At 36.8% G+C, this 19,312-nt stretch overlaps 1 protein-coding gene across 2 annotated transcripts in view; it reads right to left on the bottom strand.

Moving 5' to 3' along the window:
• Positions 1–6,999: 6,999 nt before the first annotated feature.
• XIAP (X-linked inhibitor of apoptosis, E3 ubiquitin protein ligase) overlaps positions 7,000–19,312 on the bottom strand; it is a 29,434-nt gene continuing 17,121 nt past the window's right edge. For both annotated transcript variants that reach the window (XM_012727044.1, XM_004685774.2), the window contains 5 exons: positions 18,478–18,577; positions 17,150–17,228; positions 16,494–16,536; positions 13,078–13,278; positions 7,000–7,937 (listed from right to left, as the gene is read on the bottom strand). In XM_012727044.1, the coding sequence (XP_012582498.1) occupies positions 7,744–7,937; positions 13,078–13,278; positions 16,494–16,536; positions 17,150–17,228; positions 18,478–18,577 (617 nt within the window). In that variant the 3' untranslated portion in view covers positions 7,000–7,743. The remainder of the gene's footprint in view (positions 7,938–13,077; positions 13,279–16,493; positions 16,537–17,149; positions 17,229–18,477; positions 18,578–19,312) is intronic.

Below are 19,312 nucleotides of genomic sequence, written 5' to 3'. Positions count from 1 at the left end.
TTTTGAAGTTCTTTCATGTATGTTTACTCATAGGAGCTTTACAACAATCCTTTGGTAGATGGACTGGGAATGAAGTCCCAATGTATTAATATTTTTGTTACATCTCATTTCATATAACTGATCAAATAATGATTTATAATTCCTATATAACATGGGCTTTTTTACTTAATTTTTATAGCTAACATAAAAAACAACTGAAAAATTTATAGTAGAAAACCAAGAAAGGTACTAACAAAAGAGTATATTCTTTTTAAAAAAGATTTATTTATGCATACAGAGCTGGGGTACAGGCCAGCAGTACAGAGGCCAGGAGAGGATTCACCAGGGACAGAGTGGGGGGCAGAACAGGCAGACTGACAAAGTACACTGCTGAGGGGAGCAGCAGGGTGAGACAGGAGAGGTCTGCCGCGCCAAGCGGATCACCTCCGGGGCCAGAGATGGAACTTGCGCTGAAGCGGCTGCCGCTAGCTTGCCCTCCTCGGTGGCCCTCTGGGTCGCCAGGAGGGCCAGAAGAGTATATTCTTTTTGGTAATCAAAGAATAAACAAACAAACAAAAAATCTATTTGAAAGAAAAACAGGTTTTTCCAGAAGAGTTAGGTCATTCTCTTAATGATTAACAGAGGTCTTTGTTAAAATTCTACTAAGAAATCCATGCACAATATTTGTTTAATGAAAAATAAAATAATGTGAATTTAAACAAGTTTTTCTTGACTTCACATTAATTTCATGGGCTGAAATGGGGGTCCTTTGTAATACACAGAGTTCTTCTGAAACATCAGCAAGTGTTCATGAACATGCTCATGTGCTTGCTTTATTTCCTAACGTAACTGTCAGTAATCTGGCAGAAGCAGAGTCTAATCTCTGCTAAGCAAAATTCCAATATTTAATGAGAAAATACATTTTTGATGTTTAGCCAAAAAATGCAAACCCCACTATACAGGCTAATGACATTAAAAATACTTCTCTTGTAAATAAAGATAAAAGAAACACAGTGCACAGACTTAAAAAAAAATTAACTTTAAAAAAAAGTTTATGTAACAGTGGATATCTATAGTTTTGTATGTAAGCTATATTTCCTTGTTTTTAAAGTTTTATTTATTCATGCATACAAGAGTTAGGGTGGAGTCCAGAGGAGCAGAGGGTGAGAGGATTCACCAGAGACAGAGCGCGGAGCAGAACAGTTGGATCTACTGAAACAGAGTGCTGAGAGGAGCAATGGGCAAGACAGGAGAGATCTGCTGCACCATATGGGTCACCTCCCTGGCTGGAGACCCAACTCAAGCTGTAGTGGCTTTGGATTACTTTATTGTGCTGAGTCTTCACCCCTTGGGCCACCAGGAAGGCCCCATATTTCAAGTCTGTTGAAGTTAAAATTAGACTTTGAAGTAAAATTGGTTTGAATTCTCTTAATGATACCCTTCTCTTTTTTGAAAATTTTTTCTCCAGTATTTATTCATAAGCCTAAAATTAACAAATTCAGGCCCACATAAAATATTTATGTTGTCATAAATCATGGTGCACAGAGGATCTTAGAAACCTCAAATTAAATAGATCAATTGGAAAAGAATTCCAGGCAGACTAAATCTATATAAAGTCAAATGACTAGGATATTGAAGTATTTGTTGCAAGAAAATTAGCAGTTTGGAGGAAAAGACAAGACTAACTCATTTTTTAGATAGCTCAAGATGAACTTATTAGTGTGAATCTATGCAACTGTGAAGGTCTTTGGAGAGCTAAGATATTTATTTGAGATTTCTTTAGTTCTTTTGTGCCAGTTACTTCAAAAATTTCACACGTAAAAAAAGAATTCATAACTGCTACTTATATTATGAATTAGAGAGGCTGACCCCTTCCAACTCTTAAATTCTATCATTGTAGATTAACTGCCCACATTTTGCTGAAGTTTTGGCTCTTTCTGTACAGGTCTGTTCTGTACAATTCCAAGTGATTGCTGATGCACTAGCACTTATGAGTCTTCAACTAATTTAACTCCTTCATTGCTTGACTGGAGGATAGTTTAATAGTAATGGGCAGTATGGGGCTATACTGAACTGAGCAATTCAAGAGCAGAAGATTGATTCTTATTTTTTTTAGAAGATTCTTATTAAAAAAATTCAGAATACTGTATGCAAGCGTCTTATTGAAAAGTAGAATTAGAAAGGAGTCTGAAGATGTTGCATCTTACGCTTTTCACATTTTGATAGCAGGACAAAACAGGAATGGGGGGCCTCCCTGGTGGCCTAGGGGTTAAGTCTCAGCACAGTCACCACTATGGCCTGGATTCAATACCCAGCCAGGTGGCTAACACACATGGTGCAGCAGATCTCTCCTGTCTTGCCTGCTGTTCCCCTCAGTAGTAGATTTCAGTCAATCTGCCTGCTCTGTTCATTGTTTCTGGTGAGTCCTTTTACCCTGAACTTCTGACCTACACCCCAGTTCTATGTAAAACAATCAGCAAATAAAAAGGACTGTATCAGCAAAGCAATGGATTATGAAGAAAATAAAGATGAGGATGACTCATTTGCAGAATATTACATCAAATTCATGTTCAGGTCGCAGCCATTTAGTTTTCAGTTCTTTCTAGATTCAGACCCCACGCCATAGTCTAGTGGTTATCAAATTTTAGCATGTTAGCAGAACCACACAGAGGTCTTATTAAAACAGATACCTGGATGGGGCTCTCCCTGGCGCAAAGGTTAGGGTGCAGTACTATAAGCTAGCTGCAGCTGCTTCACTGCAAGTTTGATCCCCGCCCCAGAATTGATCCACATGGCGCAGCAGACCTCTCCTGACCCGCCCGCTGCTGCCCTCAGCAGTGTACTTCCTCAGTCTCCCTGTTCTGCTCCCCACTCTGTCTCTGATGAATCTTCTCACCGCGTCTGCACCTCTGACCTGTACCCCAGTTCTGTATGCATAAATGTTAAAAAATTAACATATTTATGTAAAATGCCCTTATCTGGTATAGGTAGGCTATAAGTCAACTACAGCAGAAATGACATGTGTAGGATTTCTACTACAACAAACCAGCAAAAAAAGCGGGGGGGCATCCCGGGCACTCCCTGGTGGTACATCGGGTTGGGGTGCAGCACTATGAAGCTATCAGCAGCCACTACAGCAGCAGTTTGATCCCCACCAGGGAGCTGGCCCACATGGCACGGCATACTTCGGACCTACACTGCTGCCTCCCCTCAGCTGTGTACTTCAGTAGCTTTGCCTGTTCTGTCCCTATTGTCTGTGCTGAATCCGCTTACCACCCCCCACCCCCACCCTTCTGGCCTGTGCCCAGTTCTTGTGTGCATAAATAAATAAACTTTTTAAAAAGTTGGGGCATCCCAGATAAAAACAAGACCAGCAAAGTATTGCTATTTGTTGAAGGGGAATCATGAAGACTTTGGGGTTCTCTACACATTCTACTGTTGTGTAAGTCTGAAAATTTCTGTAAAACTTTGAAAATTCCTATCATCAGTATTAATTGAAATACAATTGACATGTAAGAAATTATATTATACTTCAATATATATTATACTTCAGTATATACTATACTTCAATTATACTACTTTTTCTGAGAAATGGAAACAAATACAAAGTAATAAGATCATTTTAAAGAATAGCATTTTATTGAATAAGTTTTATTCACAGAAAAATAAGCTTTAATCTATGATGACTGCCAGATTTTACAGTGGAAAGCAATTTTCTGTTTCCCCATATTGATGGAATAGTTTCTAATAATTGAAAAAAGCCATAAAATTATATTCACAAATATAGTATTCTATCTCAAAACATGTCACATGACTATTCACAACACTAATACAGTGACATAAGAATCAGTCATTCTGTCATGTTAAAGTTTAACAATAAAGAAAATGCAAAATCTTCTAACCGAAATCATATTAGACTTTATTAAACCAAAAATGCAAATTTGATACTAACTATAAACAAAATGGCAAAATATACTTATGTAGTATTTTTAAATGTTACATTGACATACAATAAGAGTGCAGTAAATGCCCAAAACTCTATATGCATATATGCAAACTTTAGACTGCAAAATAGTATCTTACCACCCAAACATTATGTTGTATTGTACAATTTGAAGATACATATATAAGATTGTCCTACTGTATGTTATAAAGTGTCATTTAATATGTAGTGAGGGCTATAGTATAGAAGAAAGAATAGTTGAAGAAAATAAACATATGAGACCTCCCAGGAGAGGGAGCTTGAAGCTTTTCTCCTTCAAACTATGTCCCAGTCTGGGCTGTCACTAATTAGCTATACAGCTCTGAACAAATCACTTCACCTTTGAGCCTCAGCTCCCTCAACTATAAAATGAGGGGGATGAAGAAGATACTCTCTAAGGTCACTTCTAGCTCTGAGACCCAATGATTTTATTATGTCGCAAGTGAAATTCACATTGTGCTTAGTGTATAAGAGTCAAATTGAAACTGACTATGAAGGTGGGAATAAACCAATTATTTCTATTTGTTTTGTTGAGAATAATTTTTTCAAGTTTGTTAAAAAGGAATGTAAATATTTTAAAGGATTTGACCTATTTTATCTATAGGAATTTATATCTTAATTGTGCTAGACAACAGAAAAGATAACTAACAGCCACTGAGTTAGTTTTACATCAAATTTTCAGGATCAAGACAAACTCACAGGGGGTTACAATGTAAAGAATAGAGTATTTCTTTTCTTTTAAGGTATATTTGGCTAAAAAGAACTCTATCTGTCATATATTCCTTTCTGTTTTCCTATTTCTCTAGTGAAAACGACACATAACCTATCCCATTTCTCCCACCTTCCTACCCGCTTTTCCCCATCCAATACCTAGATAACCAGGAAATAATTTGGATGTAGGGGTACAATACAGGAAACTAATGCTGTGGTGGTAGTCTCCATTCAGAGCTTCGAGGATACAAATTTCTCCCTACTAAAATGAAAAACAATAACAACAAAACCTACCCAAAGTTAAACAATATAACAACAACAAAACACCATAATATATAGGGCCAAGTCATATTATATACATTCTCTATACCCACCCGACCTCATCTTAGCCCTTAGCCAAAGGGGGGAAGAAAAACAAACCAACAGAGCAGGAAAGGCAAGACAAAACCCTTACTTAACAAACTGGAATTTATAAACACTAAGCCTGTTTCTCAAAGACAAGGTTTACGACAAACACACTAAATTGCTATGAATAAAGATAACTATTTATTACAAAACAATTCAACTCTTTAAATGACTAAAGTGTAGTAAAATAAATGGTGACTTTGCAATATTCGTGTGAACTTTATACAGAAAAGGAATGTGTATATGTAGATAGTGATAACTATTTTGGAAGGGGGAGCAGAGAGTTGGATCTGGTTCTCTTGGACCTTGCAAGTGATCATTTTTTGTATAGTTAGATGGGAAGGTTTTAGGGCTTTTAGAGTGTGAACATAGCAAATATTGGTAAATCTTTAAAAAATTTTGTTTGGAAGTCGGAGTGCTGAGTGATTTAAGAACATGAAGCAACAGGATTTCTAAACATTTCTTAAAATAAACTTGTTAGCCACTTCAGCTTCATGCACTGAATTTCACAACTCCTGGGGAGAAAAGAGGTCTTGCTTAACTCTAACTGTACAAATTTTAAAAGAAGAGTTTTAATAAGCCGAGGCTTCCAGGACAGGAAAAGCCTTATGGTAAAACAATTCAGTCCAAGGCCAGCTACACTGAGCTAACTACATGATCTGGAACTGATATGTCCTGGAAAACATATTTTAAAACTTTAACATCTTCCTCCCTTTGTAATTTTAATTTAAAAGTTTAGACTGCACATGTAAAATTTAACGTAATGAATATATAACTAAGCTTAAGTGGAATATAGTGCAAAGATAAACTGAGGATTTACAAAAATAGGGTCCTCGTTTAATTAAAAGAAATCTCAGATTTGCAATGCTTTAAATGGGTATCACTTAAAGTAGTTATCAACAGAGGTGAGTAGAACATGACAAAACTCTTTAAGGAAATACAATGAAAATACATATTTTTTAACAGTTTCACTCCCAACCCTTTCTCTGCAGTAAAACATCTCACGCACCTTTACAACAGGTCACTGAAGGAAGCTTGGCATGTAAACCCTGGGTGTTCTACAAATCATTTTTAAACTTCCATTTTTTATCAACATGGACTCTAATTCAAGTTTTATTTTCTTTTTAAAAATTCTTCTCTCATCAGTTTTTTATAATTTCCAAAAGGTTTTTAAGGATCTTGAGAGAACAACTATTCAAAAGTACCTATTATTACTAGTCAAGAAAAACAATTTTAGGTAGGGGAAAGACTTGACAGTTTGTCTATATACATCTTAATCATCCTAACAGTAAAAAACTCACGCTAAACATCAAGATACAAGAGGATATGAGAATCTCAACATGGAAAGCTGTCACTATAGCTACAAGCAGTGTACAAACATGCTTCTACTTTACCTACATAAGCTGACAGATGTTTAAAATACTGGGTTAACAAAGATCTTTTAGTAAAGTGACTTAGGCAGGCTTAAACTAGCAAGGATTAAGGATGAATCCTTACTAATTAATTGGAAGATCTGAGACATATTTTATATTTCATTTTACAAAATCAGGAATATTTATTTTGAAACAAGAGAAGAAGACATGGTCTACCTGTCAGAAAACTACCACTCAGAAATATTTTTCATCCACAAAGCAGGAAAAACATAAAAACACTTAAATTTCACATTGGCACCAAAAAGGTTAACAGCCCTGCCTTCCTGGATTAGAAAAACTAAAACTGAGCAATAAGTAGTTTTGCAGGTGTTTGAACATGCCTAAGCCTTTAAATCAGTAAAATACTTTCTAAAAATTCTGATTACAAAAGTGATACATACTTACAAAAAAAATCAAACAGAATAAAACAAAAAAATAGAAAAGTGAAAGACCCCTATAAACCCCCTCTGGGACCCATCCCCCACCCACCCCCTCAATAGAAATCACATTTAACAGTTTGATACATATCTTTTCAAACCTTTTGTTCTAGACACACTCAAAACACACGCACCTTCATTTGGCTTATGCGATACAGTGTTTGCCACTTGCATTTTATACTTAATATATCTGACATTTTTTCCACATTAATACATGTAGACTACATGGTATTCTATCATTAAACATACTTTTAACAAAGGCAAAATCATTTTAAATATCATTCATCCAAGTACATGTATATAATTTTAAAGGGAAATGGACGGAGTCCTAAAACACAAAGACAAACATCTAAAAGATAATTTCTAAAAGGATGATCTACCAGTGTGGATCAGTTCCTTTCTCACACAAAACAGTTTATATGATTGGGGAGATTAACTCTAATCTCCACATTTACACAGAATACTCCATTTGCTAAGCCTATCAGAAAAGAAAGAAGAATTCCATTGATTAATTCACTCAAGCTTAGAAGCTAAGTCAGTGTACTACAAATACACACTGTGATCAGTTACAATGTGATGATTCTTAGTCTGGGATTTCAATTAAGTAATAATAAATAGTAAAAAAATTGGATAAATAATACAGCTACTATTCTGAAAAAAATTTAGATCACCAATTTACAACACTGTAGTTTACATTTTTTTTAAAAAACTGGCTGCAAATGCTAATGGAATTCAATGCTGATTAAAGTTGGTTCATATTACACATTCAAACAGGGAACTAAGACAGAACATAACACACCTACTATAGAGTTAAATTTTAAGACATAAAAATTTTTTGCTTGAAAGTAATGACTGTGTAGCACATGGGGCATTTGTCAACTGCTTCAGCACATTGTTTACAAGTGACCAGATGTCCACAAGGAATAAAAACTATAGCAATATTTTTATCCATACAGATTTTGCAAAGCTTCTCCTCTTGCAGGAGCCTTAGCTGTTCTTCAGTACTGATCTCTGCACAAAGAGAAAAGAAATGTGTTAATATTAGGCGTTTTTAGTAGCTTAAATTCATTTAAACATCTGAACCCCTACTGCATGCCAGGCACTAATCAAGTGTTGGGTGATGGGGTGACCACATGTGGCATCTGCTCTTTAGTTTGCCAGCTAGTGGGAGAGAAGGGCATGAGCTGAGGCTGTAGAGGTAAGCACAAAGTACAGAGTGATAAGAGCTATAATAAAGTTATGTGCAAAGTGTTTGGGACAGGAGGGGAAAAACTTGTGTTCAGGGGAGCTGGGGAAGGAAGGCTTCAGGAGTTGGTAGCTGCTGGGCAGGGGAGGGGAGAAGTTGAGTGACACTTCAACATGGCCAGCAATATGCTTGCAGAGTGCAAGGGTTAGGTCAAAGCAGCAGCATGTGGAAAGGGCATGGCTTGTGCCAGAAATAAAGGACAGACTGGAGGGACACTTCTGAAGTGGGACAAGTAGGTTTTAGTGATGCACTGGAAATGGAAAGATGAAGAAAAGAAAAGGAAATAAAGTAGATTTCAGTATTTCTAAAATAAATAACAAGAGGATGGTGATCTCAAGAGGGAAAAAGGATGGAATTTTCAAGGTATTTTTGAGGTGTTTGCAGAGGAGCCAGATCCAGATGCTCGGCAGGTAACTGGAAACTGGGCAGGCGTCAGGTCAGAAGGCAGGGACAGAAGTAAGAGACCTGGGTAACTTCAGGTATAGGTGCACTGAAGGCTAGCTTAAGTCAGCCTTTCCTTCTCAGGCTAGTTTTCATGTAAATGTTCTAGCTTTGTGACTAGACTCACAAAAATTCGCCTCATGTTACTATAATGACAACATCAATAGCAGTTAACAATAATATGGCACTTATTACTATGTGCCAGGCACAATTCCAAAGGCACTACATAATTTAACAATCTGGTAATCGTTTATCAGCGGTTTCCAAATCTGGCCTCACGTGAGAGTTACTTGGGGCACTTTTTAATAGTAGATTCTTGGACTCCAAGTACTGAATGTAAAATTTCTGGGGTTGAGCACACTGGCATTTGGGAAGCGTTGCTTTTGAGCAGAGGGAGGTATAGTTTGTCTAATTAGTGGTGGGCAGAGGAGATGGTATAAACTGGCTTCCAGGAGAGAAATAACAGGCACACAAGTACACAGTAAGGCTTGGGAGAATTTGGGAGGGGGAATTAGCACGAGATGAGGTTACAGAAGGCTGGCAGGAGCCTGATCACGAAAGATTTGGCAACCAGTGTAACGGAGTTTGAACTTGATTCTGAGATCTCTGCTACAGTGACGGGATATGAAGAGAGATACGATCAGATTTGTGCTTCAAAAAGATTCTCCTGGCCAGGAGTGAAGGAAAGGCTTATTTAATCTTCTTAAAAAGCACCCTCCTGGGCATAATCAAAACTACAGACTGAGACACTGAATGTATCAGAGGTAAGATAAAGCACGAGCCCTCAAAAAGTTTGGATTAATGGCCAGGACAGAAAACAGTTTCAAAACAGTCCCAAACGTTCCAGCAGAGTAAAGACGGGGCTATGAGCTCTGTTATCGGCATTGGGAAACACTCAAAGGATATGTTGGCAAGATGGTTTTAGGGGAATATAGGAGGTGAAGGCTAAGACTAGACATGTAGATGGGAAAGGCATTCTGGGCAGAAGAAACAACATATGTGAGGGGATGGCGTTAGAAACTGATTTATATAATGTGAAAGCATCTGATCAAAATAGTCAGAATAAAGTATTATATTCATGCCAAAAAAATCTAGAGGGAAATAACTAAGTAATTTGCATATTACTTATAGATGTGATGATGTAGTAAGTAAAAAAGAGCACTAGACCAGATACCCAGAGCAGTCACATTTATGGAGACAATAGAATAGCAGTTGTCAAGGGCTGGGTGAGGATGACTGGAGAATTGCTGTTTAATGGGAACAAGAGTGACAGTTCCCTAGATGCAGAAAGTTCTGGAGACTGGCCGCACAACAGTGTGATTGTACTCGACACTACTGAACTGTACACTTAGAAAGCTAAAATGGTAAATTTTATGTTACATATATTTCAAAATTATTTTTTAAAATTAAAAAAAAAAAAGAATACTGGATGAGAGGTTAGGAAACTGAAATTTCACCCCAACTATCTAAGCAATATTGGGCAATAGCACATCTGCACTGCAGCTTTCTCACTGGGGTGGTAAAAGACACTATGTGATCTTTCACGTTGCTCATGGTTCTGACTGTGATTCCATCTTTGAGGCCACAGTGGAATGAAAAGGCATTCTAAAACACTGGTATCAACTCTACCTTTTCTACCTTAATTCAGCCTTGCACACAGCCACTTGCTTGTGATAGTGGTATTCTAATATAGATTCCCACCACCTCCAGATTCTGAAAAATACTTCTTATTCTGGCTTTAGAGTAACTACTGGATTCCATGTCCTTCCCTCTGGAACATTTCCTTTTCCACATCCTACAGGGCCCTCTTCTAGTCAGAAGGGTACAGCTGGGCATATAAACAAGAGGGAACAGCTAGATAATTTGAGATGTTATTTGCTAACGTTTCTACTATATTATTTTATTTTAAAAGACATATTTTATTTATTTATGCATACAAAAGCTGGGGTATATACTAGAGGTTGGGTGGAAAGGGAGGGGAAAGGGGATTCAACAGACACAGTGGGGAGCAAAACAGGCGGACTGACTGAAATACACTGCTGAGGGGAGCAGTGGGCAAAACAGGAGAGGTCTGCTGTGTCATGTGGGTCACCTCCCTGGCCAGGGATCAAACTCATCTTGCAATGGCTGCAGAAAGCTTCACAGTGCTGAGACTTACTCCTTGTGCCACCAGAGAGGCCCATATACTGCATTTTTTCTAGCATAAACTTATCAGAGCAGATCTGTGTGGAAATATAGACTGATAGGAAATATGTATAGGTTGATTTTTTATATCATATACGCTAATACACAGACAGGGATTAAGATAAAATGTTTTAGAACACACATGAAGAGAAGGACTTTATGTCACACTATGATTCAGCACTATTTATAGAAGACTATTTACTGGAGCATTCTGTCACACAGTAATGGGGGGGGGATCCTGAGTCTAGGAATTCTCAGTAAGCAACATCATCACTATGCATTTCTGATAATTTCCACCTGCTTTACTTCAATTAGGCCTCTGTTTTGTATAAAATTAAGACTAAAAGACTCTCATCACCATTGGAAAGAGAAGTAGGCAGCAGCTCTAGCATGTGAAATAGCCTGTTATCAATTACTTGCCTTTCAATTTAGTGAGATGGTGGAGAAGTCAACTAATGAATTCAAGCCCTGTCTGAGGGCTGCCATTTGCTTAGGCCCTCCCCTTTGCCACATCATCTTAGCTTGTTGTCTCGGTGGAAATAAGAGCCCTACCCACGCCTGCTGGACAGAGTATGCATTCCCCAACTTACTCTGTTCCTTGTTCTCTCCCAACGGCAACCCACTAGGATCCTTTTGTGTAGACAACATCTACAGGTATAAATGCTAGCACCTTACTCTCAAACTGAATTAATCTTGAGTTGTGATTAAGATGCAAGGAAAATGACATAATCATTGGCATTCCTACGATAGTAGAAAGTTGACCAAATCAGCTTATTTTACTATTACTCAGACAAGCGGAGCTATTGTAGGTCTTAAATAAATGCATCCTTAGGAAGAGACTAGTAAGCTTTCTACTGAATCTTTTATATCAACTGATATAATTTTAAAAATCATTAATGTTAAGCTGTACTGAAGTATCCAAAAATGTATTCAGTTTGAACCATTTTCTTTCAAGTTCAATGGTGCTGGCATGCACTGAAGTAGCTGTCATCCTTAAAGTAGGAAGTAGTATTTTTTATCTTTTTTCTCTAAAAGGAGTTCATATGTATCCCTTACATTATTGAGTACACTATCTATATATGATTGATAGTATTAGGGTGCCATCCATTCAAGTTCCATTCCATAACAGGACCCTTTATATATTTACATCATGAGAGGTTGTAAAACACTTTAAATCCAAACCATTTCAACTACAAAACTTAGTCTACATACAATGATAAACATTAGCTTTTGTTGTCCTTTATTTAGATTATAAACTCACACTTTTAAAGCTGATGAAAAAACAGTGGATCTTATTGGATCCTGATTAGAACGGATCATCTGTAAAAACATTTTAAGACAACAGGGGATACTTAAAACCATCTAAGTTTCAGAGAGCCTAGAATAAACTGGCAATTTTGTAAAGTGTGACAATAGTATGTTTTAGACTACATGTCTACACCTTCCCAAAATTCCTACATTGTAGCTTTGACCTGATTCCACGCGCCCTTCACCAGTGTCATGGCCCTTAGAGACGGAGACTTTGTGAGGTAATTAGGGTTAGATGAGCTCATAAAGGTGGTGCTCCCATGACTGGTCTGGCCTGTAAGAGGAGAAGACCAGAGTGTTCCCTTCTCTCTGCATGTGAGGGCGCAAAGAGAAGACAGTCATTTACAAGGGACAGTCCTGGACAGAAAGCAATTCTGCCTGCATCTTCATTCTGAACTTCCAGGCTTCTAGAAACTGTTGAGACATAAATGTCTGTTGTTTAAGCCACCTGGTCTATGGTATTCTACTACAGCCTTCTGAGGAGACTCACACACACTACGGTTATGTTTTAAAAATGATTACTTATTAGATATATATTGAAACATTCCTAAGTAGGATGTCTTGCATTTATTCTGAAATACGATAGCAAAAAAAAAAAAAAAAAAACTGGGGGAAGAAACAAGGTTGGAAAATTGTTGATGATTACTAAAGCTGATAGATATAAATTTTAAGGTACCCATCATTCTCTTCATTTTTGAGTGTTTGAATATTTTTAAATGTTTGAAAGTTTTCATTATAAAAGGTAAAGAATGTTAGTAAAGAATGTTATTCAAGAGAGATATGAGAGGAAGGCAGTGAGTGGGTCACAAAGACACAAGATACTATCAATTTTTTTTTTACATTTTAAAAGAGGTTTATTAGGAAAAGGAGAAAGAAAAGAGAGGCTTTGCATAGTCACAGGCAGGAGAGTTGCTTAGATACTATTAGAAAATGCTCTTAGGTGCTTCTTGTTTTAAAAATAGCCATACATACCTTTTTGCAAAGAGGTCTGACTTGATTCATCTTGTGTATTGTCTTTCTGAGAGCTCACCAGATCTGCAACCAGAACCTCAAGTGATTTATAGTTGCTCCCAGAAGTCTGAATTTTTTCCTCCATAATTTTTTTAATGTCCCTGAAATTGAATCCCATGCGTATAGCTTCTTGAACCATAGGATTCTGAAAGATGGTATCATCTGAAATGAAAATTGGCAAAAAACAAACAAAAAAAGAACATAGAGTTTAAACTAGTATTTTTTTTTTTAATTTTCTGCTCACAAGAACTAGGGTACAGGCCAGAGGTGTGGGAGGTGAGAGGATTCACCAGAGACAGAGTGGGAAGCAGAACAGGCAGACCTACTGAAACACAGTGCTGAAGGGACCTCAGGAGAGGTCTGCTGCGCCATGTGGGTCACCTCCCTGGCAGGGGATCAAACTCTTGCTGCGGTGGCTGCAGATAACTTCATAGTGCTGCATTTATCCCATTGTGCCACCAGGGAGGGCCCCTAAACTAGTATTTTCAATGAACATAACTCAATAGCAAAATATAGTTCAAAAAAAAAATTTAAGCAGCAAGTAAAACAAAATTCACTCAACCAAAATTACTTGGGGAGGAAGCTTTTGAAATATTTAGGTGCTAAATGATGACTTTGCGAATCCCATGATCAACTGAAAATGAAGTATGTATTCTGTAGCACTATGAATTGACATAGTGCTGCAATATAAGATAAAGCAGAACAGATAAGAAAAGGGATAAGTGCTTCAAAAATCCTAATGCTTTTCAACTCAGCTGGGTTTATGAATAATTAACTTAAAGTACTTAAAGAGTGGGTATCTCTTTTTAAAAAGATTTATTTTACTTATGCATACTAGAGTTGGGGTATAGGCCAGAGATGGGGTGGGGAGTGTTAAAGGATTAACCAGAGACAGCCAATGCAGCAGGAGTTCAATCCCCAGTCAGGAAGCTGACCCACATGGCTCAGCAGACCTCTCCTGTTTCGCCTGCTGCCCCTCTCAACAGTGGTTTCAGTAGATGTGCTTGTTCTGCTCCCGACTCTATCTCTGGTGAATCCTCTCATCCCACCCTTCACCTTTGGCCTATATCCAAGTTCTTGTAATGCATACATAAAGTAAAAATAAATTTTTTTAAATTAAAAATAGGCCCTCCCTGGTGGTGCAGCGGGTTAAAGCACAGCACTGAGAAGCTAAAGCCACTTCCGTATGAGTTCAATTCCCGCCTGCCCCGGAGGTGACCACATGGCATGGCAGACCTCTCCTGACCCGCCCGCTGCTCCCCTCAGCAGTGTACTTCGTCGATCTGCCTGTTCTGCTCCCCACTCTGTCTCTGGTGAAGCCTCTCGCCACCCCTGAGCCTCTGGCCTGTACCCCAGTTCTGTATGAATAAATAAATCTTTAAAAAAAAATTAAAAATAAACAGGAATGTTTAAAAATTAAAAATAGAGAAAATATAATGCATACCCACTTCATACAATAAAGAAAAATTAACTCAAAATGCATCAAAGATGTGAATCATAACAATATTCTTAGAAGAAACTATAAATGGTGCCAAAAACATAAGTAACAAAAATAAATTGTAGTGCATCAAACATTAAAACTTACATGCTTCAAAAGATACTAACCAAAGTGAAAAGAACACACAAAATAGTGAGAAATATTTGTAAATTATTTAACTGTTAAGGGACATTCCTCCAAAGAAGAGATTAGCCATCAGAGAAATTCAAATCAAAATCACAAAGAGTTATCACCTCATACCCACTAGGATGGATGTAATAAAAAAGAGACAATAATTAAGTGCTAAAAATAATATGGAAAAACAAAATAGAACTTTCATATACTGCTGGTAAGAATGCAGAATGGAAAAATTATCTTGTGGTTTATCTTAATGTTAAACATGGAATTACCACAGGACCCAGCAATTGTATCCTTAAATATATACCTTAAAGAATGAAAAAAATTTTTTTTCACAAAAAATTATAAGCAAATATTCATGGCAACATCAACACCTAATAGCCAAAAAGTAGAAACCACCCAAATGTCTAACAACTGATGTATAAGTAACGTATTATCTATACAAAGGAATATTCTTCAACATAAAAAATAAAGTGCTCACATAAGTACTACAACATGAATCTTGAGGCCACACAGTATGACTCCATTTATGTGAACTCTCCAGAATGAGCAAATCCACAGGACAGAAAAAATGAGTGGTTGCTTGGTCTGAGGGGACAGGTGGAATGGCAATGAGTGAGTGTGTATGGGTAATGAGGTTCTTTTGGAATTATGATAATATTTTACAAGAATAGTGGTGGCCACACAATTTTGTGAACACACTAAATGTGTACATTTTGTAAGGGTGAAACTTTGTAGGAATTGTGTCACTTTGAACACATGAACCCTAAACCAGAGCAAGAGTCTCTTTAGTCTCAAGCATCTCATAAGAAAAATAGAATGCATTCGAAGGATAATTAATATTAAAAATACTATTGAGAAATGGTACAGAATCTTTGTAGGTGGAATAAATTGACTTCTTAAACTGCATTATTTACATCCCCTACAAAACACCTCTATCAAGCAACAGTGAAGTGGTTTTCCTTCTCAAGCCTACTTCCAGTATTGTCTTGCAGTCCTTAAGATACTAAATATTACAGACGATGCAGCCAATACAGGGGATCACCCGACAGGCTGTACATTAAAATTTTGACTAGTTTTGAAATATTTTGTTTAAGTTGAGAATGAAATCTGTAGTGTGATACAGAAGCTCTTGCTTAGTCTTAGTCCCACCAATGATCTGTAATGTAACTGCAGGCAGGTCACTTCTCTTGTTTCTTCATCAGATAAGTGGGGATAATCATGTATTTGTTGCTTAGCATAATATATCTTTCTCTTCCCACTTTCTGGTTTTTAAAGATGTCTATGAAGAGTAAACAAGCTTTCTGATAAATCTCCAGCTCTCTATGTGGTAACAGGAGGTAAACTAACCAAATATGACCCTTGTGAAGAAGCTGAGGAAGGCAAACAGATGGCACAGGCTAGGGAGCAGCGAGGGTAGGGCTGGTCATATGATGGCACACCATTTGCACAGTTTGGAATCATGATCCTCACTGGCCTAAGAAGCCCCGAAAACACACTAAATCCTTCCCCTTGCAATTTGGACACCCTATAGCTGCAATTCCTGAACTTGGAAAACCTACTTATCCAATGGCAATACAAGTGTTCTTAATATATAAATGTCCAACTTTTAGGCACTTCCTTAGATTCTTAAATTTATAGCAATTTCACCTCAAATGTATTTGGTGACACTGAAAGAATACATTTTTACCTTCCTACCTATAAACGGTAACTGTAATGGATCGACAGTGTAATTCAAGTATATTTTAATAAGAGTATTTACCAATTCTTTTAGTTAGTGATGGTGTTTTTTCAGCAGTTCTTACCTAAAATAGAAAGATGAATTATAAGTTAGGATTCTTTTTGGTAGAAGAGAACCACCTTAATTTGAAGTTACACTAATCATGAACTTATAAACTAGCTTTATTCTGATTCAACATGAGTGTACACAAAAGGTCTAGAATAGCCCAATGAAGCTAGAAGATTATCTAGCCGGACCCATTTACTTTATAGACAGGAAGCTGAGGTTCAGGGAAAGTAAGCTATTGCTCAGGACAGCAGAGCCATAATGGCAACTGTGATCTCTCATAGTGCAGAGCTCTTTCTGCTGGTGCTGACACTGTGGCCGCCCCAGCTCATGCTATCAGTTTGGGTATAGTTGAGATTTTAAATATCATCTGCGAAAAGTTTGAAATTACTGAAGGGTACAAAATAACTTACACAAAAGTCTAATTTCAGAAGGCCAATAGTGACACTTCAATCAGTTCATCCTGGTCTCCTTTTCACAATTTTGTTTCAGGTTTAGAACACAAAATTTTTCAAGTTCTCCCCTTTAAAGTGTACCATACACTATTAATTTGAAATATCATCCTGTGAACTTTACACCAAAAGATTATTGTAGAACAAATTGTATAATAGTGGAAAACATATGTGACTTACCAGAGACTCCTCACGTGAATGTGTTAAATGAATCTTGTTTATATAATCTTGTCCCTTCTCTTCTAACAGATACTTGCACCTAAACAATTAAAAGATACTTTTAAACTTTATTAGATGATAAATTAGGTAAGTATAAAGATATACCCATCATCCTTAATTCCATTAACTCACTTATTTGTATTTTTAAGCAGCTGCAAAATGAAATGTAACTTAATTCCCCACCTGACTGTCACTTTAAGGTTAAAAAGATGTACTTCTGTTAAGCTACTTATGTTGATGCTTGTAGAACAACAAAAAAACCAACTTGAGAATTTTCAACTTTTAAGAAAGTTATTAAATTAGCACTTTGACATTAAAAAACATTTAAAATGGCTAATCTGAAGATTTATTTACTAATAAACCAGTTGCACATTTTTCAGAGAATACTTATATAGACATTTCAACTTTTAAGGCTATAAGATTTTTCTTTATTTATTTATACATACAGGCCAGAGGTGCAGGGGGTAGAGGGGGAGTATGTGTGTGTGAGAGGATTCACCAGACAGCGTGGGTAGATGTACTGAAATACATTGCTGAGGGGAGTAGTGGACGGGTCAGGAGAGGTCTGCCATGCCATGTGGTCACCCCCCTGGTCAGGGATCGAACTCATGCTGCAGTGGCTGCGATAGCTTCATAATGCTGTGCTTTAAACCCACTGTGCCACCAGGAATGGTCCTTAAGATTTATTTTCAAATGACTGCTCAAAAGTTTTAAGTTGTACTATTTTGTAAGCAGAAAATTCATGACATATATCTGTGTACTTTATTTTAAAGAGGTAAGATGGCAAAGAAACATTTAGTATGTCATCATACTTGGACACCACTGATTTTAAGAAGTGTGATTATTTTACGTATCACTGCTGCCAATTAAACTATGACCTACCACCAGATGGTTCCTGATTTTGTATCTGAAAATGTGAACAAATGTGTATTTTAGAATCAATGAGATACAGTGATATCTGCTAAGGGGTGTAACGAATTTTTAGTCTCCTTGGCAACATGGGTTCTCTTGTGCCCATCATGAAAGCGCCTGCCTCAAAAGTATACTTTGGTGTTTAGAATCACCTGAATGTCATAGATACGATACACAAACAATGAGTGTGTCGGTCACCAGAGAAGGCTTAGGTGTTTTTTTTTTCCCTATAAAGTAGGTGACACCATTTTTATAAAACTGGTGCGAATTTCAAGCCACAGTGAAGGCAAAAATAGTTGAGGTGAAAAGTTATTCAAGTCCTCCCAATGCACACTGTCCAACTTGCCTGTTATTGTATTAACATTTAAGTGCCTTACCCTGGATACCATTTAGCATGCTGTTCCCAAGGGTCTTCACTGGGCTTCCAATCAGTTAGCCCTCCTCCACAGTGAAAGCACTCTACTTTATCACCTTCGCCTAAGAAACACATCAGTAAAAATACATGTATTTGTGCAATTAGAAGCTTCTACCAAAAAACTTTTTAGTATTATGAAATTATGACTTCTAAATTACATGAAAATCTCACAGATTCTAAGAAAACATTCAAACTCATATCTAAATAACAGATACGATCATTTGAGGAGGAACTACACACCAAATTCACCGACTCCAATTTGAGGTCTTTTACAGAAGACAAAAATAAAATTGCCCATTTTTATGTGAGAAATAGCAATTGCTATGTTCTTTTAAAATTCATTATTTTGGGCTATCACTACTACATATTCTTTTTAAAACAGCGATGCTGTAATAATAAAGTTTAGCATAATTAAGTTCTCAAAGGTTATAATTAGACACTAAACAAATCTTCATGTTTGCGGTATTATACTATGTAAATAAAATATAAGTGCTCTACATGTGAAAAAAACATACAATTTGAATTTAAACTATCTCATTCATCTTTTTATACTGAATATATGTGAAATGATAATCTAGGATATAATGGACTAAAATATACCATTAAAACCATTTTCACCTTTTACTTTTTAAAATGTGACTACGAGACTGAATAAATGTGGCTCATATTTAAAAAAGCAAAATAACCCTAAAGTAAAAGGGTCAGATATACAGTGGCATAATTTTTTTGATTATCCCTAGAAGCTCTCATACTAATAGCTCTTCTTGGCATGGATACTGAGTTCGTTTGAAAAACAA

The sequence above is a fragment of the Condylura cristata genome, unplaced genomic scaffold (assembly GCF_000260355.1).
Source record: "Condylura cristata isolate star-nosed mole 26May11 unplaced genomic scaffold, ConCri1.0 scaffold00019, whole genome shotgun sequence".
NCBI classification, from domain to species: domain Eukaryota; kingdom Metazoa; phylum Chordata; class Mammalia; order Eulipotyphla; family Talpidae; genus Condylura; species Condylura cristata.
The sequence above is the reverse complement of the archived record's forward strand: the minus strand, read 5'-3'. Positions and strand labels throughout refer to the sequence as shown.